Source organism: Micromys minutus, assembly GCF_963924665.1.
Source record: "Micromys minutus genome assembly, chromosome: 26".
NCBI classification, from domain to species: Eukaryota; Metazoa; Chordata; class Mammalia; order Rodentia; family Muridae; genus Micromys; species Micromys minutus.
The window spans coordinates 6,768,397-6,795,296 of NC_137961.1; the positions used below are offsets into that span (position 1 = coordinate 6,768,397).

Consider the following 26,900-nt stretch of genomic DNA (forward strand, 5'->3'; position numbering starts at 1 on the left):
AGAAAACAGCTCACAGGGCTGGAAGGCTGGTCCGCCAACTAAGAGCCCTGAATGGTTTTTCCAAAGACTTAGGCTTGATTCCCAGCTCTACATCATAGCTCACACAGACTTGTAACTCAAGTTCTAGGTATTCTGTTTCCTCTTCTGATTCTCCAGGCAAAATGCTCATAACAAATACCTAAAACACAAAGCTCACACTGATTTACTTGTGAAAAACAGTCATCATATCATCATAAAAGAATGAATGTAAGAATATTGGAGAAAAAAAAAAGTCAGCCTCCAGGCATTAAACCTCAAGAATTGAAATTGTATTCTTTTAGTCTTGTATGTTTTTTTTAAAAAAATGTGAGATTATTTTTAGTTTGTTTCTAAGGCAGTATTAAATGTTAGCATAACAGATTTTATTGCTTTTTAACACTGTGACATCCTCATTTACAGCTTCAAGGAATACAGAATTTCTGCCCATGAGCTCATATGTCAAACTATATCCTTTTTCAGCTATTTCCCAGTCTGATTCCAATGTTCTTGGAGGTAGAATATTAGAATTGAAATAGATAGAAAAGTCTTTGAACTAACACTTAAAATCATTAATCTCATTGGGCAAATATGAAACTCTTCCCATTTAACAATTCTGCCAGAGATCGCTCATACTGCTTCACCACCTTAATCTATTTGCTTTTCCAGTTTTAACAATGCTAATTTTGACAGCAAGGTTTCTGTTTCCCCATAGCAAAGTTCTACAGAAAATCCTTTTGTATATCAATCAAAATAATAACAAAACTGGCTAAAGTATCCTAAATGAGAAAGCAAGACTACAAACCAATTTTAATGATATAAATCTTCATTTACTAGCTCTCTCTACTTTGTTTCCACTTTTTAAAAAGCATCACATAAGAATATTTTCCACCTGAACATCAAGGGCACATTCCCACATTGATCATACAGACACTTTGAACAAACTTTCCTTTTCTTTGCTTCACTTTTCTGAACAACCAAGAACATTATTTCAATAAAGAAGCTTAAGCAGTTATGTGCTGGGATATTTATCAAAGCCAAAATTATAACTGTCATAAAGAGAAAGACATCAAGGAAAGACAGGCAGTTGGAGAGGTTAATTTACATGCTGCTCAGGGTAGCCATGAAAAATAATATCTGTTCCACTTCAAGCAATCAATTACTGTGCTAACCTATAGTGACTGATACAATGACATTTCGAATCCACTGGAAGAGAAGGATTGGGAGAGTTAGAATATTAATTTCAACTGTGGTGATAAGAAAAAGCTGCTGGTGTTAAGTATATTAAAAAACATATTGTACCTGTGTATTTTATAATACATGACTTTTCCATATAGATTGTTCAGGTCTCTTGAACAGCAACGTATTTGTTTTGTTTTCCTTACAATTACATATCTTGCTTCAAATGATCTCTAAATGAAAAAAGTAATTGAATGCATTGACAAAGCAACTTAGTAAATCTATACCCTGAGTAGTGTTTAAGTCAGGGTAAATATCTACCTTTTAATTATCTACCTTTCAACATTTAAGCTCTTGGTGATTTTTGAGAATTTCATACATGAGTACTGCGTTTTCATATTTTGTCCCACTTTCTTTTTGTCATTCAACTCCTCCCATGTTATCTTCTACTCTCTCTCTCTCCCTCTCCCTCTCCCTCTCCCCCTCCCTCTCCCTCTCCCCCTCCCTCCCCCTCTCCCCCTCCCTCCCTCCCTCTCTCTCTCTCTCTCTCTCTCTCTCTCTCTCTCTCTCTCCTCTTGAATTCATGACAACTTTTGTGTGATTATTGTTACATATGTACATCCATATAAACATGTATTAAGAACACCAGTTGGGTCCATTTAGTGGAGCACTTATGCACACATATTTAGAACTTCCCCTTAGCATTGAATCACTCATCAAAGGAACCGTGTCTAGAGTCTACTGATCCTCCTTCTTACAATGATTGTTTACCTATATAGATTAGGCAGATTTTCATCTTATGGTAGGGTCTTAAGAAATGTCCTCACTCAATATTGGCACATGGTCTGGTGCCATATGCAGGTCTTGCTGAGATCTCTCTGGTGTCATTTCACTGTTCTGACTTGAAGATAATATCTTGCTCTAGGTGTCCTGGTCCTCTAGGCCTTACAGTCTTACATATCTGTCTTTGAGATGAGCACTGAGCCTTATGTGTAGATTGTAAATGTGCCAATTGAAACCCCATGGCCACTTATCTTTGTAATAGTTCCACTATGTTGCAAAAAAGAAGCTTCTTTGGTGAGAGGTGAAAGCTAAACTTATCTATGGGAACAAAGATCAGTATTTAGAATTCAGTAACATGTTATGTTGATTTATGAATTCGGCTACCTCCTTTAGGGTCTATGGCCACTCTAGCCATGAGTAGTTAGCTAGGTTTAAAATAGAAAGGAATGAAGTTCTCTTGTTGAGCAGGCATTAAGAACCACTGGGTAACTGTAGGTTACCACAAGGATACAAGTGCCTAATTCTTGGGGGTATTATGTAGGGATAGTCAATGTTACAATTCATAGGCTTTGCAGCTTCATAGTTTACAGTTTGTTTGTTTTGCTCCCTTGACAGCTGGCAAACCTTTAGATCCTGGGAAAGTTCATTCTCAAGAAAGAAACTTCAGTTCCAGCTGATTTCTTCAATACCTGTGTCCAAAACATGTGATGTCTCCAGCAATAGGGTTTTACCTTCAGTTTCCCAGAGTCAGAAAAGGGCAAAGACAATAGCCAATACCGTTTGGTAGATTTTTGGGCCCTACGCACAACAAACTCAAAAGGAGGTTTCCTGTGTCTGGTAGGGGGTTTAGGTAAGATGGTCTATGGCTCTTGGGAAGAAACATTCTCACTCTATGCAGTCTAACCCTATTTAAAATAATACTAATACGTAGAGATAGAGATGAAAGACAGAGATAAAGAAATCTTATCTTACACATTGATTCTCAATGACTTTTCCCAATACCTTTAATGCCTTTTATCTCCCCTTCCTCCCTCTACCCCTTATTTTCTTTCCATCTTTCCCTTTGTGTCCTGCCTTTGCCTCTCTAGAGTCTCTCCTTCTTCTGCTGTGGCTACAGGATCACCCTACTTTCCTGAAAGCTGTAATTAGTTTGCGCACTCAACTCTAAGGATTCAGAGCTAAGATCCGTGTGGAAGACAGAAACTACGGCATTTGGCTTCACAATCTTGGTCTTTCATTACTCAATATAGTAATTTCAGTTTCATTGATTTACCTGCAAGTTTCACACCTTCACAGACGTTTTGTACTTGTTTTGTATGAGCAGCATATTTTCATTAGCTAACCATCAGTTAAAGTACTTCAAGGCAGTTTCCAAATACTAAAAAATTTTTGTCTACATGTCAGAAACATGTAGGACATAATGACCATCTTCATTCACCCTGTTTGCTATAAAGCACAGCATCATCCGGTTCTCCATTTAACTGAAGCTCGTGCCCACGTGCCACGCCCACGTTTTTCTGTATCGGTACTTGCATCTTGCCTCGGGAACCAATATGCTACTTCCAGTTTCTAAGAGATCGCTGAATTTATATTCCACGCAGGAATGAGGTCATGTTTAACTTGTATTTCGGTGTCTGGCGTGTTCAATTTGACATAATGATTCTGACCTTACAAACGCTAAATTTGCATAGTTATGTTATGAAACATATTCGGTGTAGTATTTCACAGTATAAGTGATATTCTTCAGAGAGGAAAGGATATTAATGAGGTATGATGCATATTTATATGGTCTATGCTTTGGCTCTTATATAACTATTTAAATCTGGAACAGTTTGTCTGTATGAGGGCATCCATACATGCAGAGAGGAGGCTGAGGAAGGGAAGGTAAAAGAAAGAGAGAGAGACATAGACAGAGAGACAGAGACAGAGAGAAGCAAAGACAGAGACAGAAAGACTGAGTGTCTGAGAGACCAAAAGACAGACACAGAGACGCACAACAGATTCTCAGTCTGCACAGGACCAAGACCTGATCTAGTTATTAACAGACATCAACTGTGATATTAAAATTAGTTATCATCGGAACCATAAACATCATGGAAGCCTTTGTATACAGCAGTCACTTCTCAAATATGAATAATAAATTTTGCCTTCACAAGAATTTCAAAGGAAATACCATTTAACTCATTTTTAAATGCTTCATTAGGAACTGAATAATGGTAATTTATCCCTCCAAGTTTATCAAATGACTTAAAACCTGATATTCTCACTTCCCAGACCTCATGGGGGACTACAGTAGAGGTAGACTGTGGGTTAGAAAACTATTTTTCTTGCAAGAAAATAAATCTATAGCATAAATTTATGAAGTACTAAAAGATTAGAAAACATATTTAAAGAATTTGGTCAGGTATGGTTTCTTAGAAAAGAGGGCTCTAAACATTATCTGGAAATCCTCCCCCCCCCCAGTATTAACAAACAGGTATGTGTTTGTGTATGTATATGTCAAATTAACTGCTTAATTTTTAGTTGACATAAGGGTCAAAGTTTTATTCAAATTATTGAAAATCTTATTTTACCTAATTTGTTACTCTTTAAATATTATCATCCCGGAGATCATATGCAGAGGGGTAACATTAAATGGGATCAAGAAGGTTGCATTTATGTATTTAGGTCTTTGTGTGGGGGGGGTAGGGAGGGAGGGGAGAGGGAGGGAAATGGAGGGAGGGAGGGACTCAGGAAGGGATTGAGGGAAGGAGGGAGAGAAAGAAAAAGAGAGAGAATAAAAAGAATTAAAGAAAATAGATCATGAAACTGAAAAAGAAAGAGTAAGAGGTATACATGAAAAAGATTGGGAGAAAACAGGGAAGAAGTAAAAAAAAAAAAACTTAAACAACTTAAATATTGAACAATATTAGTTTTAGAGAAGCAATTTGCCCATAGAACCTAAAATCACTGGCTACACATGATGTATTTCTCTAAGGGTGGTACCTGACATTTAGTTTTAAAGCAATTGTACATCTTGATGAACAGCCACAGCAATAAACTCAGAGGTTTTGGTTTGTTATTTGTTTGGGGTTTTTCTTATTTAGTTCCCTGGGAATGGAGTCAGGCCACTGCAGAAGGTCTGCTGCAGAGCTGGGATGGTACCAGGGGACTGGACTTAGAGGAAGGCTGGGAGATAGGAAGATCAGCAGACTCCCTGTTTCCTGGACTGCAGTGTAGGTTCCCAGAGAAGGGCTGCTGTGCTTGAAGGCTGCAATAAAGTAATGAGTGGGGCTTTTATAAAAAATAAATAAATACATATAATGTTGTGATAAGTCTCTGGATTTCCATTTCATTTATTAGGCCAGATATAGATTTCTCAGCTTAGCTTGTGCTCCTGAGTCACACCGAAACTCTACTGTTAAATTAGACTCAAATTCAAATTTAAATGTATATGAATTTGCTACTGTAGTTTTTGGAGCCTTCCCAGTGATTGCAGTAACTACAAAAAAAGGATGAAAAGCATTATTTTTTAGTGGAAGAACCTTTTACACTAGGTCATTTTTCCCTAAAATAAGCCACAGTGTTTGTTTGGTTGCAGCAACTTTGCATCTAAATGCTGCTTGATTTCGTTACTCCATAATCAGGGAAGTGACTATAGTGACCAAAGGCAGATAAAACGAGAGCGATTACGGGCAGATGAAATTTAGCAGAACAATAAAAAAACAGCCCCATTATGGGCATTTTATCAGCGATCCTTGTAAATGTTATGAACGCATCAGCATAGGGGAAGGTGTCCTTATGACTAGGGCAGTGACAAATGGAGGAGGAACGAGCCACACTGCACACACACCAACTGCTGCCAGAAAGCCTTGCTCCGATTTACTGTCTTTCCTGCTGAACCTTACACATCTTAACTAAGAAACTTTCTGGCTGGGATTATGTATATGCTCAAAAACTAGCATACTGCTTCTTCATCTCTGCTTCACGGGGCTGTTGTCTACAGAAAGGGTTGCAGAGACTCGAAGTGGACTCTTCAGCTGGAGAAGTCACACTTGAGACTGAATGTTAGCGCTCATGATATGGTTACCTATTTCATCACAATTACCTTCATTAAATTGTACCTTCCAAATGAACAAAGGGTCACATTCTGACAAATACAGAGCCAGACAAATCCAGGGCCAGCGACAGATGGGAAGATCCACAGATGCATTTTATTGCATGCCCATCTTGAGCACAGGACTGTTATTTATAAAGAACTACTAGCATCGAAACTAATTTATATTATAAATAATGCTGAATACCTTCTGATGCGTCATTATTTATACCACCTTGGTAATGAGTGCAGGTTTTTGGAGAGAAGAATAAACAGTGCAGAAGGCCCAGCTGAAACTGCAGGGAGCAGAATCAAGGTCTCTACTGAAGGCCATCACTGTTGAAGCAAAGCTGTGCTTTTGGGGCTCAGACAGGTTCCACTAAGCTTATGGGGAGGGATCCTTGAATTTCAGCCTTGCTCTAGACCTCCCTTTCTTGCTCTGTGTACCCCTTTCTGTAACATCCTTTCTGCTCATTCTTCCCTATGCTCATGCTCCTTGGCAGGATGCTAACACTTTCTGAGCTTATGATGCAGTGAGTCTCGGTACTGCAGGCAGCTCTTCTTAGAAATCTTCCTTCTCTTGCACCCTCTCTTGCTGTTTCCTTGATTTTTAATTCCCAGCACTCTTATACTGCTTTTGTTACTTCCAGCTGTGTACTCAATACTCAAATGACTCCAGAAGTGCGCAGTGTGACGTTTTACAGGTGACAATGGTAATTATTCAGAAATGCTGAAGTGATGTTTTCCATCTCGATTAGATAAGAGCTGTTCCTAATGGTCTCAGCACTCAGCAAGCACTGGTGCTCGATGTGGTTGGAAATGTGTAAGGTAGTTAAGTTCTATCAAGAGACTATAAAATAGGTCAATGAAAGTCACTTCAAGATCGTTTCCTCGTCATGAGAATGAACAGACGGTGGTGACAGCAATTCCATTGGTGAAGATTTTAGATTACAAAAGAAAATGAGGGTCTTGGAAGATAGCTGTGAAGGTAAAGTGTCTGCTGCCGAACCATGAGAGGAATGTGCACTCAAGGACGTTAGCCCCCAGACAAAAGGCATTTCAGCAGTGAAGAGGCTCGGAAAGGAGGATTTCAGCTTTTCTATATGCTTTCTAGCCTAAGCTAATGGGTGAATTTCAGGCCACCAGTAGATCTTGTATCAGAAAATAAAACAAGCAAGAACAAAACAAGATCAGGATTGGCAGCTTAAGTTAGAACATCCAAGGTTGACGTCTGGTCTCTTGATGAATTCAAATGTTGACATCCACCCATGCTCACATATGTACCAGCATCTCTCCCCAACTCACACACACACACACACACACACACACACACACACACACACACACACACACACACACGAAAAAAGAAGATCAGAGTGATGAATAATAAAGCTGACAAATTCTGAAAACTGCAAAGTTAAGTTACAATTTTGTGTCAAAGTTATCAATTTCAAAATATTGTAGTTGGAGATAAAATACTGGCAACATAGATTGAGGATACCAAGAAACTTTATTTGTGGAATGGCTTATAATTACACTTAGGTTCAAGTTCAAAATCAGTGCCTGACCTCATCTCCTACCCTGTGGGTTTCCGGATGTTCCATTCCTTACTTGCTTCAGGCCTTGGCCACTTCTGTTCCTTTTATGCTAAACATTGTTAAATATAATCCAATTTTCATTCCCTGTTCACTTAATGTTTATCACTTACCAATCTACAAAGATTGTATTCACACTTATAGTAGTTTGTACCAGTGTATTTGTTGCTGTTTTTTATTTAATATCTTCCATGAAGACACTCCCCATATGTAATATTCACCCCAAATCACCTATTTATCTCTTTGCTATGTTCACATTCTGTCTTCAGTGTTTTCCCCTTAAACAAATGATAGGTCATCTTCTCAGCTCTCAGAGAGTTTACTGATGATACACGTCAGAGATAATTCTACAACACTGCAAATAACTGTCTTTATTCTTCCAGTGAGTCTTTATAAGTTTGGAATACAAGGAAGTTAGATATTCCTTTAAATTTTATTGCCAAAGCCAAGGATTTGATCCATTTCCATTGTTGTTTAGTTTTGAGACATTTGCACACATTCCTCTGCCAAAGAAGACGGTTACCAATAATTAGCCTTTGTGCAATTTTCAGTGTACTCAATAAATATCTCAAATTATATATCTTAGAAAGTAGTACATCCTGTTAGCCTCTTACTTAAATGTGTCACTGGGTTTTTCACCTAGTGGAATCTTTGAATTTGGAAAGCACATTGGTATTGCAATGTGTTGGTCTAGCTAAGCAGGCTAGTAAATAGGTTAGTGAAAAGCTTGAGGCAAAACCAGGAATTTTCTAGGAGGAAAATATTTTGACACAGTGCAATGTTTATGGGGCCTGTGGAGGGTGGATTGTGATACAGTGTAACTGGTGTAGATAAAACATACTCAAGTTTTTTCTAATCTCCTATGGGTTCGTAATTTTAAAATGATTTCAAATAATTATCACCTCAGTGAAAATCTTTCATGCCTATTAAAGATGGCAGCATCTTCATTTTTGTGTCCAGACAACTTTGTAAGGAAGTCAGGGGTTATATATAAGTCCATTTTGCAAACAAAAAGAAGTTTTGTTGTATTAAGCAGTATGGTTACTCCTTTGTTAGTTCAAACTGAACCTAGAGTCTCTTCTTGTGGATGGGGGTCAAACATTGCAAAAAGGAAATTGTGTGTTAGGTGTAAACTGTTAAATTTGGTTGCAGTGAGCATTCTGAATTATCAGTTAATGGCAATGTGGAATCTGTTTCGAGCAGTTTTAGTAGACCTTTGCTGTGCTGAGTGGGAATTGATGTGTGCAAGCCTGCGTAACTCCAGGTTTTCATCAGGACAGTGACCTACTGGATCGGCGGAAACATTGCTTCACTATGCAGTCCGAGTGTGGGGAGGACCTTTACTTCTCTGTGGAGTTAGAGAGTGACCTAGCACAGTGGGAGCGAGCCTTTCAAACTGCCACCTTTCTGGAAGTGGAGCGCATACAGGTGAGATCCTGTGGGGCACAGCAGGTGTGGCACCTGGAGAACTTAGAAACCCAGTTCCTTCATATCAAATGCATCCAATGTTTAACCATCACTGAAAAATGAATAATTAGGTATAACTCAACAATCATTTAATTTTTTTATATAACTCAAATCTTACATAGAAAAGTACTCTCTGGCTGTAGTTTACCATTTACGAGGCTGTTCTTATTAAGTAGACTAACCTGGCCACCTAGGTTCTAGAAGCCCTCTTTCATCGGTGCCTTTCAACACCATGTATAGTATGTGAGGCTTTATTCAAGGGTTGCTTCATCTGTGGATTTCTAGTACTTTCTACCAGACACCTTCCACAACAACTGTGCTGAATTTTCGTCTTTCCCCTATAGCAAACAAGAGCACCTTCCTTCACTGTTTTTATGTTTTGTTTTTGGTATAGCTCATATCCTAACACTGAACAACCTTTTTTTTTGTAATAAAGTCGCTTATTTTATTTCTGCATGAGTTAAAAATCTAATACATTTTGCAACTCAGAAGTGTTCAGAGAATATTTCCTGAATTGTAGTACTTCAGTGTGAAACAATATCTAGATCAGACTTTATAGAGCCTTTTGTCTGTCTACATGAGAACTTAAAATTAAACTCCTCATAGAATTTGTTCAGTGGCTAAACCAGAACAAGATACAGGAAAATTTGAAGTTAATTAGGTTCTCACCCATTGAAGTAGATGGAGAGATCAAAGACCATCTTACATGGATACTTATTTTTTAAACATATAATTACAGATATAAAACTAGAAATAGGTTAAATTAGTTAAAATGTTTAGATATGTCATGCTCTTATTTGAAAATGTGAATATCCTAACATGATGAATATTGTTTAAGATTAAAATAATGAATATCTCTGTCTCATTAAAGTTGGTAAAAATTATAGAGATGGGCCTAATAGTACATGCCTACAACCGCAGTAATTGGGAGGTAAAGGCAAGGAAAATAGTTAACTGTCATCCTTAGTAATTTAATGTAATTTGAATTCAGTCTGTGAAACATGGCATACTGTTTCAACATAGTAAAATAAAATAGATAGGCAGAAAATTACAAAGCTATAGCATTATTAATACTATTGGAGGGCGCAGAACAGGGCGCAGCCCATCAGCCACTCGGATCAGCAGCTCCTGAAGCTTTAAAGACTGGGTGCAGAACAAATACTATTGAAGAACTAGAAAATATTTTGAAATATATTTGTATTTAAAAGACTGCAAAGTAAAGTTTTCTACCTACAAATATACCTATTTATTACTTTAGACTTTGTTTTGTACCTTTAATAAACAGTGTAGGTACTAGCATATTTTTGAAAGGATGATCCATAAAGGCACGTACTTTGAGTACATTTGAAATTATCATTTAAAGTTACGATTAAACTTTAGAGAATATAGTGGCTATAGATACATACAAGAAACAGCTTATAAACAGAAGGTAACGTATCCTAGTTTAAAAGAACAATGTGAGCTAAAATTCACTTAGGGTAATTTTACTGCCCTTATAATTTTCCCAGGTCAGTGGATTTTAGCAGTAAAGAACATATTGGCTTCATAACTGTATACTAATCCAGTTCTAAAATGGTTTATTATAATATGATGTTTTAGAGATTGTACTAATTTCAAAAAGTTCTTACACTTAATTAAAGTTACTTTGAATTGAGTCTATACTCTTTTTTTTTTTTTAATCTGGTGGTAAGAATTTAGTTCCAAAGGGCATCTAGGATATATATCCTATGTATATTTATCTATATATATTATTTAGTATATAATTATAAAATAATCCTACCAAGTAATAATTTTGGTTATCATTTTTTACCCTGAAATCCATTTGCATTAAGTAAATATATTAATTATAAAATAAATAAGCATTTCTTTTTTAACTGTATTAAATAGACTCAGTACATCTCTTGACATTGTAAGTTACAGAGTAAACCTTTAGCGAATCTCAACATATCCCACTCATTTGCTTCCACTTAATGATTATTGAGGCAATGTAACTTAATTTGCAATGTTCGACTTAATGAGAACATTTGAATGTACCATAATAAAGCATCTTCACCTGGAATCTTCCTTTTAATGGCCATACATGGAAATAGAAAATAATTGAGCCTAAATTAAAAGAAAACAATGTAGCTTAAAACAGTCCTTAATGATGATAGTAGTTTTTATAAATTACTAATAGCTGAACAGAGCAGTGTAACATATCCATGTATTTAGCAAATACAATTATACCTAAGCACTGGCTTCCAAACCTAATTAGTAGATCTTCCAATCTACTATTTTAACTCCAAATGAACATGTTTTCTGGTTATAAGTTTTAAAATAAAAATTAGGCTTTAATCATTTGAATATAACATTCTTATAAAAGCAATTTGGTAATTATAGGTATTTATGAGAGACAATATATTTGTATAAATATAATAAAAATGAATGCATTAAAATTATTGATAGTTAGAAATTGCCAAAACAAACAGCTCCCTCATATGTAAAGGATAATTATAGTTCATATTATTCATTGCTATGTAGCTTGAAATAAAACTCAAATTCAACTAGACAACCAAATTTAACAATGTTACAGGGTGTATATAAGTCCCAGTTAATTCATGTCTTATTTATATTTTCATTTTTTAGTATCCATATTTATGTTTCTTCCTAAAATAGTTACAAGTAAAATTACAATGTTTTGGATCGAACCCAGGGTCTTATTCATGTTAGGTATGTATTGTACTACTGAGACATACTAAGTCCGCTACTAAGTATTACATTTGTAGAGACACTGATTATATAAGCCACATGGAAACTAACTGTATTCTTTGTTTTCTCCAGTGCAAGACCTATGCATGTGTGCTGGAGAGTCACCTAATGGGCCTCACTATTGACTTCAGCACAGGCTTCATCTGCTTTGACGCAGCAACAAAGGTAATATGCATGAGGTGGCAGGAAAAATAAGTATCAAGGCTATCATTCAAGAGTGAGTGAAAAGCCTTTGAACAACTTGAAGCCTTTAAGATAATTGCACATTGGACTTATGATCCTCATTTTGATCTATGGAACATAAACGGTTAAAACACTGTTAATGGAAACGGTTAATATAGCCATGTATTCTGTGCTACTCTGTCCACATAGACACATAATATAGAGATTGTTGGTGAATATCTTACATAGAGAGATGTATTATGGGTCAGTAGATTATAGATAATAGATGAATAAATGATAGATTGATGAGAGATAACAGAATATATACATAGATGGATAACAGATGATAAATAATAGGTACTGATTTATTTATTTTTCATAAAACTATAGCTTCATATGTTTGAGAAGAACTTCTTTCTTTATCAATGATTTTTGAGAGTTCCTTTGTTATTTTTTTTCTGAGTCAAAGATAGATGGTAAGTGTATAAAAAACATGTTTTTCAGTTTTATAGTTGATTTCTTAAAATTTGGTACAGAATGGTGCAATTTGGGTGTTTGGAAGATGTCTGTTATGAACACATGACTTAATGTGAGTGCTGTGTGCTTTGATGGCTCTCACATTTTCCAAACATTCTGGTCCACAGGAATCCTAGTGGCCTTTCTTCAGCAGTAGTTACCCATAATAGTCATCCTTGTTTATCATCGTGTAACATGTGGAAAAGTTAAAGTTTTACACAACATCAGTATCAGTTTGAAATGATCTTCCACCTCTTCTGGTTTTGCTCTCTTAGTCCTTGCTGCAGCATCTTCCTTTATCGAAAGATGGACTGGTATGGTCCCCTCCCACTGTCTCAGTGATTAATAAATAATCTGTTGTAAATTTTCTCTCAGGTAAATGTGTGCACACAATTTTCAAAAGAAAATATGTAAAAAATCAGACAATGGCAACATATACATGAGGAAGTATAGATAGTTCATAAAAGAAGTGGACCTAAAGATGTGACGAGCTGCTAATAAAAGTAGGGAACCCGGCATATGTACTTATGATGGTTTAAGGTGCAGCACTATGATCGTCATTCAGAAAGTCCCAGCTGTCTATGGACTGTTAGTGGTGGTTTGGTAGTCACAGAAAAACGCAATGGTACATTCTAGAACAGATTCTATAACATAGAATGTGGTCTCTGTCTGATACTTAAAGGATAATCAGTAGTTAAGAATCTCTGTTGTAGTAATTCTTCTGATACCTTTAGTAAGACTAGTATCAAATGAAAATAAGCTTGTGAGTATAACTCTAATGAATTGACAGATTTACTGATTAATTTACCTGAGTATTAATTTGCTAAATATATTCAGCAGTAAATTAATCTGACTTGAAAATATGTTTTTTAAAATGATAAAGCCTATTTAATCAGAGTATCCCAAATGTCCATTCTCAGTCATATCTTAGTCTCTAAGATTTGTTTGGTAAAGTTGATAATTTTTATGTTGCTTCCATTGTGAAGGTTGATTAAAACATAATATATACACCGTATTCTTCAGGCATACATACACATATGTACATAAATACATAAATACAACTTGCTGAGTCCATTTATTCTTGCTTGTCTTCCTAAGTTTTCAAGACCAAATAGTTGGTACTGGATAATCAATTAGGGGGCTCATCCTTGGAGAAGTCTTTAATTGCCTCTACCACCACTTTGTCTAAGGGTATTGTCCCTTTTTGTCCAGAATATTCTCCCTTTACATTAGCATGTTTATTGATATGTTCTGACCTTGTTTAGGCTGCCATTTTGCTGGCATTATCATGTGTATAGTTTCCCTATCTTTTATAAGAGACACAAACTCAAAGCTGGTCCTGATCCTCTGGATTCTACTATCTTCCTATTCCCACTTTCATGATGTTTCCTGAATCTTACGTGTATAGGTTATCTTGTAGATGACTTTCCAGGAACTGGAAAGAGCCTAGATACCCCTCAACTGAAAATGGATAAAGAAAACGTGTTTCATATACACAATGGAATATTACTTAGCCATTAAAAGCAAGGACATTAGTATGTTTTCAAACCAATGGATGGAACTAGAAAATATCCTGAGTGAGGTAACACTGTCCCAAAAGGACATGCCTGGTCTGTACTCAGAGATAAGTGGATACTAGTCATAAAGTAAAGGATAACCGTGATAAAATCTACAGACTCAAAGAAGCTAAATAATAAGGAGTGCCCAAAGAAGGATGGTTGAATCTTTCTCAGAAGGAGAAACAAAATAGATATCGGTGGCCCATGGAAGGAAGGCACTGAGTGAAAGATAGGATGTGGAGAGGTGTGGGGTGGAGATTATATATAGGGAGAGCAGTGGACAGAGGAGAAACTTGGCTGTTGCAGGAGTGGGGGAGGCCACAGAACTTTGATGGGGGTGACTCTAGCCGAGACTCCTAGCAGTAGGGGATATGGAACTGGAAGTAGCCACTCCCTGTTGCCAGGAAAGACTTCAAGTGGAGGAATATGGATAGCAACCCACCCATAAAACATTCCACCCAAAATGTGTCTTGCCTGCAAAATGTGAAGGGAGAAAGGTAGAGCAGAAACTTCGGGAATGTCCAGTCACTGACTGCCCCAAACTGAGACCAATCCCATTGGTAAGAGCCAGTCCCTGATACTATTAATGGTACTCTTACTCTGTTGTGCTTGCAGACAGCAACCTAACACAACTGTCCTCTGAAAGATTCCACCCATCAGCCAATGGAAAGAGATGGAAAGACTCACACACAAATATTAGGAAGAGTTTGGGCAGTCTTTCAGAAGGGTTACGAGAAGGTTGTAGGGATCTAAAAATGACAGGGAATCCAGGGGGAAACCAAAAGTATTATCTAACTTGCACTCCTAGGGGCTCCCAGAGACTGAGTCACCAAGCACTTACTTCAGTTTATATTGAAATTATTAATTTCATTTGTAGCCAAGTGTTTTTACTAATTTAAAAATAAATCCTGAAAACCTTCACATATTAAGTGAATAAATAAGAGCTACTCTTTAACTCTATAACATAATGCTGAGATTAGCAGTATTTAATCAGTATTTCTAACAATCCCATATCTCAGTGGGTTTTGTCTCAACCACAAACAAGGTATTTCCTCTAGGCAAGGAACCTGTGGTCCAGATAATTTCCCATGTATGAACCTGCCAAAGGCATCCAACAGCATCCCTGTTTGCCATTGACACCTGAAATATCTCTGGTCTGCTGAATCATATGGTCCAAGTGGTAGAGGAGCTTGTACAGCCACCTAGATCTGCTGAAGAGCTTTCCCTGTTCCAGTCCCCACACAAAGCTGGCAGCATTCCAAATCACATGGTATATAGGCTAGAGTAATACACCCAAATGGGGAATGTGCTGTCTCCAGACTCCAAATAGATACATTAAATGTAATGATTCCTGGTAGTGGGAGGGGCCAAGCACAGTAGTTATTTGTTAGGTTAGAAAGAGTATTTCTCTATGCCTCATACCACTAGACTCCTTAGAATTTTACTAAAGTACTACAGAAGCCCCTTGAATTTAGGTAGATACATTTTCATCCTTTAATGTGCACATGTATTATTAATGACTTCAAAGTGGTGGCTACCTCCTCTTCATTTGTCCCAGTAAGTGTGATGTTATCAATATAGTGCCCAGATGTAATATTCTATGGAAGAGATAGACAATTAAGTTCCTTCTAAGTTATGAGATGGAGATTTATAATATATCCTTGAGGTAAGACTGTAAGGTTGTATTTCTGTAATCTTCTGTAAATTGGTGCTTATGGAAAGGGAGCAATAAAAACAGGCCTTTGCTGGATCAACAGCTGTATACAGAAGGTATGTTTATCTATTCAAGTAAGGGTACCACACCTGGTACAGCAACTTTAACTGAACTCACTAATCCATTGAGTTTTTGAAAGTCTGTTGTCCTTCTCCATGCTCCACCTGTCTTCTGCACTGCTCTGCCAGGAGTGTGAGAGGGAGGTATGTGGGAACCACCACTCCTGCGTCTTTCAAGTCCCTGATGGTAGCACTAATTTCTGCAATTCCTCCAGGGAAGTGACTTCTTTATTTACCATTTTGTTTGGCCGCTTAGCCTTTCCAACAGTAATAGCCCTCACCCTACAAGTCAGGGAACTAATGTGAGAATTCTGCCAACTTCTAGGTAATTTTTTTTCAATTACATATTCTGGGACTAGGCAAATAACCACAAGATAAGTTCAGAGGCTGGCTGGACCTACTGTGAGTAAGACATCAGTCAAATTTTCATTAATCATCTGACCTCAATAATCCCCTACTTTAACTGGACAGCTACAATAATATTTGGGATCTTCTGGAATCAGCATAAGGTCAGAACCAGTATCCATTGGACTCCAGAAAATCTGTTTCCTTCCCCAGAGTATACACTTACTCTTGTAAAAGGCTGTAAGTCCCTCTGTCGGAAGGACTGGAGAAAGGTTTGCAGTAAAACTTTTAGGAAGTTTATCAAATTCCTTCCTCAGGGGAACCTAGCTGTCCCTTGTATCAGGAGTTCATTGCTGAGTCTGAAAACTGGCTCAAGTCTGGAAATTGATTCATGGACTAAGCTTGCCTTTTGCCACAACACAGTGTAGCCTTTATTTCATTTGTTCGAAAATGTTTATGATTATACACATCAAACAAAAATTAAATGAACAGTATATATTTCATGCCTGGAAACGTTACTATTAATTAGCTTATACCAAAAGTTTATGTGAATCTTGTTACCATAAAATCCCCTTTGCCTGCGCTGACCGTTATAGGTTAAGTTATTATGGACCTAACCTTGTCTGTGATGCTCATTATGATAACTATGATCACCTTTGTTTCTGATGATTGAGTGATTCCACCTGACACTACTCTGGGTCAAAGCGATTGCATATAATGTGTCCAGTGGAGCAGCAGCATCTCCAACCCTAAGGTCTGCCACAAAGAAAAGGGCAACAGAACTCTTAAAATTATGCTGGTGTGTTTCTCACCATTTTCCATCATATAGGATTAGTGAAGGGTGTGCTTCCTGGGCCATCCCATTGTGGAGGATTAGGTTTTACACACATACCCACTCTAGCATTGCAATTTCCCTAACCCTTAAAATCCCTTTGTCAGCATTAAACCAAGGGATATAAAGCATCTCAATTCCTTTCAGGTGGCTATCTATTGACAAATGTTCCAGCCAACCACTCAAACAAACTTTTGACACCCTTTTCAACGGAAGGAGCTTGTATATTAAACCTTGAATCTCCACTGAGATGATTCATATCAATAAACTCAGCCTGATCCAGTTTTAAGTCCTTTGATAATCATACCACATGCTTAAGATTTGTTCCCGAATATATTCCCCAGGCTTCTGCTTGAATAGCAAACTCCTTCAGCTCTTTAGTAGTGTAGTGATGATGCTGTCTCTTATATCCATCCAGCTGTCTCAAGAAATGTGCTTGTTTCCAGAGCCCTAAGTAACCATTTAAGTGGTAATGGTTCAAGGAGAAAGGATGAATAATGAGAAAAGATGATTTACAGTATTGGTTGTGAGACTGAATTGTCTTGTGCTGAGAAATAAAAGCAATAAAAACAATACACAGAAAACAAAAAGAAACCACTGCACTATGATTTGAGTGCATATTTCCCTTTTAAGCTTACACTAGGGGGGCTAGGGATATATCTCAGTGCTGCAGTACTGGTGTGGTATGACACAAGCTAGGATTATACTCTAAACAATACAAATGAGAAAAGCATGTTCATATACTGGAAATGCATACTTGCTACTCAGGGTGGCAACAGCAGAGCTGAAGTGCAGTGTACGGGAAGTGAGGCAGAAAGGGGGATAAATATGTTGAGACGATACGGCCACATCCTATATGAACCCTTTGCAGTTTGGAAGCATTCATTCAAGCCCGGCCCCTTGCAATGGACTTTAGGTTTTGAAAAGGAAACTGAACCTTCTTTGACAGTCCTCATGCCTGATACTGGCCATCACAAAGCCTGTCGCAGCATGTCTAGAGCTGCCAGCCTGCCTAGTACTGTTCCTCAGAAAGTCTCCTTCTCCAGCAGTGGTTTTTCTGCTTTTACAACCTTGGTGGAAAAAAAGTTACGAAGTCTTGACTCTTTCTGTGCTTTGGTGAGTTTCTTTAGGTTTTTTTATTTTATTTATTTTCTTGCTTCTTCAGTCTTTGGAGCCTGTCTTCTCTTTCCGGTATTTTAATTCAGAGAAAAGTAGCTGCACATGCTAAGATTTCATCCTGAACTATATCTGCAATAATATGGTTGAGCTATGGCTTCCAAGCCTACAGAACTATAAGAAGCCAAGCTTTTAAATTACCCATTATCTAGTATTTTCTATAATTGTAGAGTCACTCATATATTCTAAACTCCTGCCAATTAAACTCAAGTTCTCTCTTTCAACTACATAAGTACTATTCAATTTTTAAAAAAACAATAAATAAACACTAACAGGTAGCACATTGGCCTAGTTGTTAGATTTTTTTTTGTCAATGTGAAAAAAAGAGTAGAGTTATCTGAGAAGAGGCAACTACACTTGAGAAAATGTCTCCATGAGATTGGCCCGAAGGCCACGTACAACCACTCCTCTCCGCCAGACCCTGACCATCCCTCTCCAGGTTCTAGCCTGATAATGGAAGTCTACATCCTGCATCAAGGAAACTTCTCCTTTCAACACTTGGAGACTGATACCAAAAAAACAAAAACCAAACCAAACCAAAAACAAAACAAAAGAAAACAAAGCAAGTAAGCAAACAATCAAACAACAACAACAACAACAACAACAACAACAACAAAACCTCCTGAAAACAGAAGCAATCAAAATGGAGAATTATGCAACTCAGCCCCAGTGGGTACATCCATAAAATACTCCAATACCTATGGCTCATGGAACATTGAAGAAGAGGGAGAAGAAAGATTGAAATAGCCAGAGGTTCAAGGAGTTTGCTATGAGATTTGTCTCTTAGTAATGTCAGAAGCTACAACCATGAGGTCTCACCCACATGACTACCTAACATGAGCTGAACAAGGATGAACAAACATGATACCAATGGACATGGACAGGGGAAATTCCAGGATGCTTCCATTCTAGATAAAAACTACAGTCAGCTAAAGAATGCTAAGAGCAGGAGAAAATCCTCCTCATAGAAGAGCTCAACAACTGATTATTCAATACCTATGGTCTCAAAATACATACATACAAGCACCAATATACAGACTAGAAGGCTATATAATGGCTTGTAGCCAGGTATGTAGGGTATTTTATTAATTAGTGATTGATGTTGGAGGGTTCAGTCCACTATGGGTGGTGCCAACCCTAGGCAAGTCATTTAGAGATGGGAAAGGAGGAAGGCTGAAAAAGTCAGAAAGCACCTTTCTCCCAAGACTTCTACTTTAATTGCTGTTTCTAGCTAGCTTCCTTCTTTGAGTTCTTGTCCTGTATTCCTTTGACACTGGGCCATGATAAAATAAACTCTTTCTCCTTGGAGTCATTTTGAAATTTCACATATTAGAAGCTGAGATACCACTCTTAATGGCAACAGATTGCTGTGTGTGTGTGTGTGTGTGTGTGTGTGTGTGTGTGTGTGTATTCCATGTGTGTAGAGCTAATTTTTGAGAAATAAATATGAAGGATACAGATAATTGTCTGATGGAGAAGTTCTATTCTTGATTGGAAAGCCTCGGGCATAGGTAATCATTGACAGTATGACTCTAAGAAGATGGCCTAGCATGTTGATTGCTGTAGCAAAACCATTTGGAGCAGTGCATCTCCACCCTGAGCATTTAAATTTGACTCAGTTGTGTACGAATTTGCTCTATAATTTTGATTCTAGACTTCCTGAATGAAACTGATTTTAGACGCTCTCTGAAATCTAGATGGTGTTATTCATTTTACTTTCTTCTATTACAAGTTTCAGTAACCTCTCTTGTTTATTCCGGGTCTTTCAGATGATACTCCTTGTATTATTTGTCAAGTACCTATTTGTGGTAAATCCACTGTGCCTAATAACCAGTATTTAACACTAGGAATAAACAAAACAAAACAAAACAAAAAACCACAAAGCCTAAAATCTGCTACACAGATCAGGGCTTGGATGCACGTCTTTACACTGCACAGGGAGACCACAGCTTTATGTAGGCACAAGTACTTCCTTCTGCCTCTGTGTCTACATAAGTGACTTGTAGGATACAATACCACTCTGCACAGTGCAGAGGCTTCATTCTAGCCTAAAATGTGCTTCTCTGGGACTGAAGGCCTTGCAGAGTTCTGGCCTTTACTGGCATTTTAAATTATTTTCTGCTCTTCCGGAGGTTTGATAGCTCAGACTTATACTATTCGGGTGCATAGCATACCATTGATACTAGAATATTCTTCCAAAATATGCTCACAGCCAGTCATGTCAGTTCACTTTTTTAGGGACCAGGATCAGCTCAGGACAGCCCAAGAACAAATCCCCAGCACAAAGGGGATGCATGTTCCCCAAGGGACAAAGGGCAGAGTATGAGAGACAAAACCAGGGAGATAGAGAATGACTGAGAGGGAAACAAAAAAAAGGGGGAAGGGACATTTGTCCCTAAAGGTGGGGGGGGGGACAAAGAATGCCTCTGAATGGAGAGGAGACAGAAAGGGCACATAAGCAAATGGTAGTTTATAAAGGTAAAATGGGAACTCCTGTGTTAGGATGAGGTGTTCAGTTGTAATTGGGCATGTTAATTAGGTGATCCAACAGGGCTTGTGATTGCTGGACTTCAATACTCTTCTAGGTAGGGCTTGTTTGTCAGCCTCAAGGGAGTGAAATGGCTAAATAATGGATAGACCTTGGCAGCTAGCTTTTGAAATGCAATGTGACTTATTTTAGCAAGGCAAATGGAATGGAGGAGAAAGGCAAGGCCTCCCAGAGTTTGCAATAATCAGGCTCATCCTTTCAACTTCTGTAGCTACTAGTATGCAGCAAATCCTGGAAGAATTGTAAGCTAAAATTTCTCTCTGTACACTAAAGCAGAGTTCAAAGTTGCAAAAGTACTTCCATAAGAAAAACTGTAAGATGTATGGGATTGTCAATCTTCTTGTATTTATCAATGCCTATTTTCTGACCAACTATATGGTCAATTTTGGAGAAGGTGCCATGAGGTGCTGAGAATAAGGTATATATATTCTTTCGTTTCAGGATGAAATATTCTACAGATGTCTGTTAAATCTATTTGGTTCATAACTTCTGTTAGTTTCACTGTGTTCAGTTTCTGCTTCCATGATCTGTCCATTGATGAGAGTGGGGTGTTGAAGTCTCCCACTGTTATTATGTGTGGTGTAATATATACTTTGAGTTTTAGTAGTTTTTTTTTTTTTTATGAATGTGGACATCCTTATATTTGGAGCATAGATGGTCAGAATTGAGATTTTTGTCTTGATTGATTTTTTTCCTTTGATGAGTGAAAAGTGTCCTTTCTTATCTCTTTTGATTACTTTTGGTTGAAAATCTATTTTATTTGATATTAGAATGACCACTTGAGCTTTTTTCTTGGGAACATTTGCTTGAAAATATTTTTTCCCAGTTTATTACTAAAGCTGGCAAAACACGAGGTGATATTTACAGTTAGGTAAAGCAAATATAAGTACAGTAATGGAACTCACTCAGTGTTATATCTTATCATCTTTGATAATGTGAAAAGACCTAAAATACTCTTCCCAGGCCTTCACCTTTCTTACAGTGAAAGTGTTGCTATGACACAATACTCCCTCCATGCCCTTGCTTTCAACTGCATTGACTTGTCATAGTTTAGGCAATTCTTTCTATGACACCTTACAGGAAGAAGATGGTGCGCTCTGCCCCACCCACAGTAAACAATGAGTTCACATCTTTGTTTTTCTTATTTCTTTTGCAGAATGTCAGAGAGCAAAGCATATGTATACACAGGTTTATTATCACGTTTTGTATGTATTGGACAATTATTGCTAGCCACATAATTATTACTAATACTAACAGGGAAGAAATCACAAAAAGCATTATCCATGTAAACCATCAAGGCCAATGCATATAAGTTGTTGAAACTTTATATAATTAGTTGCATGCATACAAAAATTAATTGATTGTTATGCTACAAGAGAAATCTAAGACATTAAAGCAATACTTGTCAGGAAATTACCTTTTTAGTAGTTAATAATCATTTGTTGCTTGATTTTAGAGGATTGTCCCTTTCTTTGTTCAATGGATAGCTAGTATTTTTTCTCAATACTGTTTTTGTTTTAACAAAATAGAATATACTAAAATTAAAAAAAAAAAACCATTACATTTATGTTTGAAAAGGTAAAGCAACATAAAGAAAGAAGCCACAGGAGAAGGCACACAAAAATCAGAGACCCACTTGTTCATATATGCAGGAATCCATAGAGTACTAAACTGAGGGCCATATTATATACACAGAGGAGCTGGGACACACATGTATAAGCCCTCTACCTTTTGCTTCAGTGTTTGTGTGTTTATTGGAGTTTTGCTCAGTTGATTTAGAGCATCTTGTTCACTGGTATCCTCTATCCCCTCTAGTTCACAGCATAACAAGAACATAGGTGAACATTGTATGTAGAAACCAGCTCTATGTTTTCATGTTCAATGAGTTTTGTAGATATTGTGTTTAGCAAAGACACCTTGGTATTGGTTTTTGGAAGAAATCTGCAGTCTTTCAAGAGAATGGCTTTGGGTGGGAATTTCAATGAGACCCCTTTGGCCAACAACTCAATTGGATTTAACCCAGTCCCAGACTGAAAGCTTTGGTAATGAGAAATGGCCAGTTGAAGCTATCTCCCTCATTATTTCAAGACTTCATTAGGATCACATTCATAAATTTTAAGAAGCACTAGTATTTTCCTGCACGAAGATTCCCTGATCCAAAAAAAGCCCTTCTATCTGTCTCCACTTGTATTTCTTCACTCATCCCCATATCTTCTTCCACTCTCTACATAATTGTATTCCCAATCCATCCTTGGTTCTGTATCTATCCATATCAATAGAACTTCCCCTCCAAGGGAGTTCTATTAGTTTCCTCTTTCTTCTCTGACCTCCCTCTTTAGATCAACAGATTATGTTAATGGCTAATAGTCACATATAAGTGAATGCATGGAAGAAAGTCTGCTTGCTTTACTGAAGATGATTTTAGATAATCCTAATCATTTGTATGTAAATTTCAGAATGCCCTTTTAAAGAGTTGAGTAATGCACTGGTGTATAAATTTACCACATCTTCTCTATTTTTAATTATTTTTATTGAATATTCTATGTATTTACAATTCAGGTATTATCCCCTTTCCCCTCCCATTCCCTCTCCCCAACCCACTGCCTCCATGAAGCTGTTCTCTTTCCCAACTTCCCTCTTCCACCTCCACATTCCCACATGTTCTTTATCCAATCTTTTGTTGAGAGACACTTGATTGTTTGCAATTTCTGGCTATTATGAATAGAGCAGTAACAAGCATGATTGAGCAAGTGCCCATGTAGTAGGATGAAGCATATGGGTATATGCTCACTAGTGGAATTACTAGATATTGGGGAAAATTGATTCCCATCTTTCTGAGGAACCATCATGAAGAACATGGCTGTTCTTGTTGGTACACCCACCAGCAATGTCTGAATGTTCCCGTTGGTTTCCTTCTAGATTTGCTTTTCAGTTAATATAAACCAAATAATCTTTAGACAAATAAGCAGAATTATATTAAAGTATTGATTATGTTCTTCATACACACATATATTATATACTTCGTTACAAATAAATGTCTGCTCACTCCTTGTTATGTACTTTTAGGTGTATCCTTGAAACTTTTACTAATATTATTGTCTTAAGAACAATATAAGACAATCATAATGGACAGAAATTTTTACCAGAGACATTTTTCACTTTGCAGCAGATGAAATAGAACTATCTCACTAAAGAATCTGCCTAAACAAGTTATATCTTTGAGAAACGTTGGTGGTACCTGATGTATATGTTAAAGAATACATTGAACATTAAAAGAAGACTTTGATGGATAAATTTACATGTTGATATTGGGACACATTACTAAATTAGATTAACTTTTATTTAAAGTACATGATTTCTTGACTTGAATGTCAACATTTACTGTTTGACTTACACATTCTCTTTCTATCTCTTTTTAGGCTGTACTTTGGAGGTACAAATTTTCTCAGCTCAAAGGCTCATCAGATGATGGCAAAAGCAAAATCAAATTTTTGTTTCAGAACCCAGATACAAAACAGATCGAAGCAAAGGTAAACACAAGAAACCCACCATACAATTCATCTCCATTATCTCAGCTTACTAAGGCACAATGGGAAGAAAATTTAGGACTAAGGAACTCAAATGTTCTCTGTTTACTTTGAAATACCCGGTGATCCCCAAGTACTTTTACTTTAAGTCTATAGAGACAGGTATTCATTGAAAGGCATTGCTCCAAAAAAATTAAAACCGATTCTGGCCTTAGTCTTAATCTTGCATGAACTACAGTTATGTGTAACTGAAAAAAACATGCTAAGAGCTGAAGGGGCTACATTGCAGCTTCTCTATTGTTAAAATGCATTTTTAAGACTAGCCTTTTTGTAGTATTCATCAGTTCTTAAATGTGAGTACAATTTCCAAAACTTCAGTAATTGCCATGTTATTATGAGTTAAAGACAATGAATTATTCAATGATTTTTCACATTGCTTTATATACTATTTCAGCATTCAGGAATATGTTATCTATGTTCTTAACTCAATAGAAGTATAAACTGATTTATATTTATAAGAATTTATACTTGCAAAAATTTAAAAATCTATTACCCAATAATGAATCTACAGTGGTATTGTTTGAGTCTAACTAAATCATAAAAATATTATTCCTCTGTAGAAGAAAACAAAATGAAAAATCTAATCCTGTGATATGGAACCCCAATGTACTTTTTGTTTAAAAAGTAAAATCACCACAATTCATTTTTGTAATCACTTATGTAAATTCGGGGTTCTCCTTAGATTGACTATTAAAGCTTTCCTGAACTTGCTTATGGAGATATTCTATGCAGTTTCTTATATTCTGAACAGTAATATTCCTTTTAACCTGCTCTGTTTTTAACCTGTGATGGTAGGTTGTCTTGTATATCTGCTCTTGTATTCTTCTACTTTTCTCTTTAGTTGGATATTTTCTTTACTTACTTTTTAAATGTTATCTCCTTTATCTCCTCTCCCATCCCCCATCCCTCCTCTCCCTGCTTCTATGAAGTTGTTCCCACTCCTACCCATTCCCACCCACACCTACCTCATCATCCTGGCATTCCCATACACTGGAGAAACTAGCCTTCACAAGACCAAGGGCTTCTATTGATGCCAGCCAATGCCATCCTCTGCTACATAAGTGACTAGGGCCATGGGTTCTTTCTTTGTGTGTGTGTGTGTGTGTGTGTGTGTGTGTGTGTGTGTGTGTGTGTGTGTTTTATTCATTGCTTGATGTTTTAGTCCATAAAAGCTCTGGGGTGGGGAGTTGGTTGGTTGGTTGATATTGTTCTTCATATGGAGTTGCAAACCCTTTTAGCTCCTTTAGTCCTTTCTTCAGCTGCACCATTGGGGTTCCCATGCTAAGACCAATGGTTAGCTGCAGGCATCCTCATCTGTATCAGTATGGTTCTGGCAGAGCTTCTCAGGAGATATTCATATCAGGCTCCTGTCAGCAAGAACTTCTTGGCATAAGCAATAGTGACTGAGTTTGGTGGTATTCCACTGTGTAAATGTACCACACTTTCTGTATCCATTCCTCTGTTGAAAGACATCTGGGTTCTTTCCAGCTTCTGGCTCTCTTAAATAAGACTGCTATGAACATAGTGGAACATGTGTCCTTGGTGTGAACCTAAGCAAGCAAGTAAAAGATCTGTATGACAAGAACTAAATGTCTCTAAAGAAAGAAATAAAAGATCTCAGAAGATGGAAAGGTTCCCCATGCTCATGGATTGGAAAGATTGATATGGTAAAAATAAAGATCTCACTGAAAGCAATCTACAGATTCCATGCAACCCTCATCAAAATTCCAACTCAATTCTTCATAGAGTTAGAAAGATCAATTTCTAAATTCATTTGGAATAACAAAAAACCCAGTATAGTGAAAAATATTCTCAACAATAAAAGAATTTCTGGGGAATCACCATCCCTATCTTCAAGCTGTATTACAGATCAATCGTAATAAAAACTTCATGGTATTGGTACTGAAACAGGCATGTAGGTCAGTGGAATAAAACTGAAGACTCAGAAATGAGCCCACACACCTGTGGTCATTTGATCTTTAACAAAGGAGCTGAAAACATCCAATGGAAAAAAGACAGCATTTTCAACAAATGGTGCTCTTTCAACTTTCAGTCAGCAGGTAGAGGAATACAAATTGACCCATTCTTATCTCCTAATACAATGCTCAAGTCCAAGTGGATCAAAGACTTCCACATAAAACTAGATATTAATAGAAACTAATAGAAGAGAAAGTGGGAAAGAGCCCCAAACACATAAACAGAGGGGAAATTTTTCTGAACAGAACACCAATGGCTTATGCTCCAAGATCAAGAATCCACAAATGGGACCTCATAAAATTGCAAAACCTTCTGTAAAGCAAAGGACACTTTCAATAGGACAAAACAGCAACCAACAGATTGGAAAAATATTTTTTTACCAATCCTTCTTCCAATAGAGGGCTAATATTCAATTTATACAAAGAACTAAAGAAGTTAGACTCCAGAGAATCAAATAATCCTATAAAAGAGCTAAACAAAAAATTCTCAACTGAAGAATATCAAATGGCCCAGAAGCACCTAAAAATTCTTAGTCATCAGGAAAATACAAATCAAAACAAACT

The 26,900-nt window shown here is 37.1% G+C and overlaps 1 protein-coding gene across 1 annotated transcript in view; it reads left to right on the forward strand.

Moving 5' to 3' along the window:
- The window catches only part of SNTG1 (syntrophin gamma 1), a gene marked incomplete at both ends in the record, with an annotated part of 231,096 nt that overhangs the window by 191,313 nt on the left and 12,883 nt on the right, over positions 1–26,900 (forward strand). Inside the window, 3 exons of the mRNA XM_080938793.1 lie at positions 8,923–9,075; positions 11,935–12,027; positions 24,193–24,303. Of these exons, the coding sequence (XP_080794919.1) occupies positions 8,923–9,075; positions 11,935–12,027; positions 24,193–24,303 (357 nt within the window). The remainder of the gene's footprint in view (positions 1–8,922; positions 9,076–11,934; positions 12,028–24,192; positions 24,304–26,900) is intronic.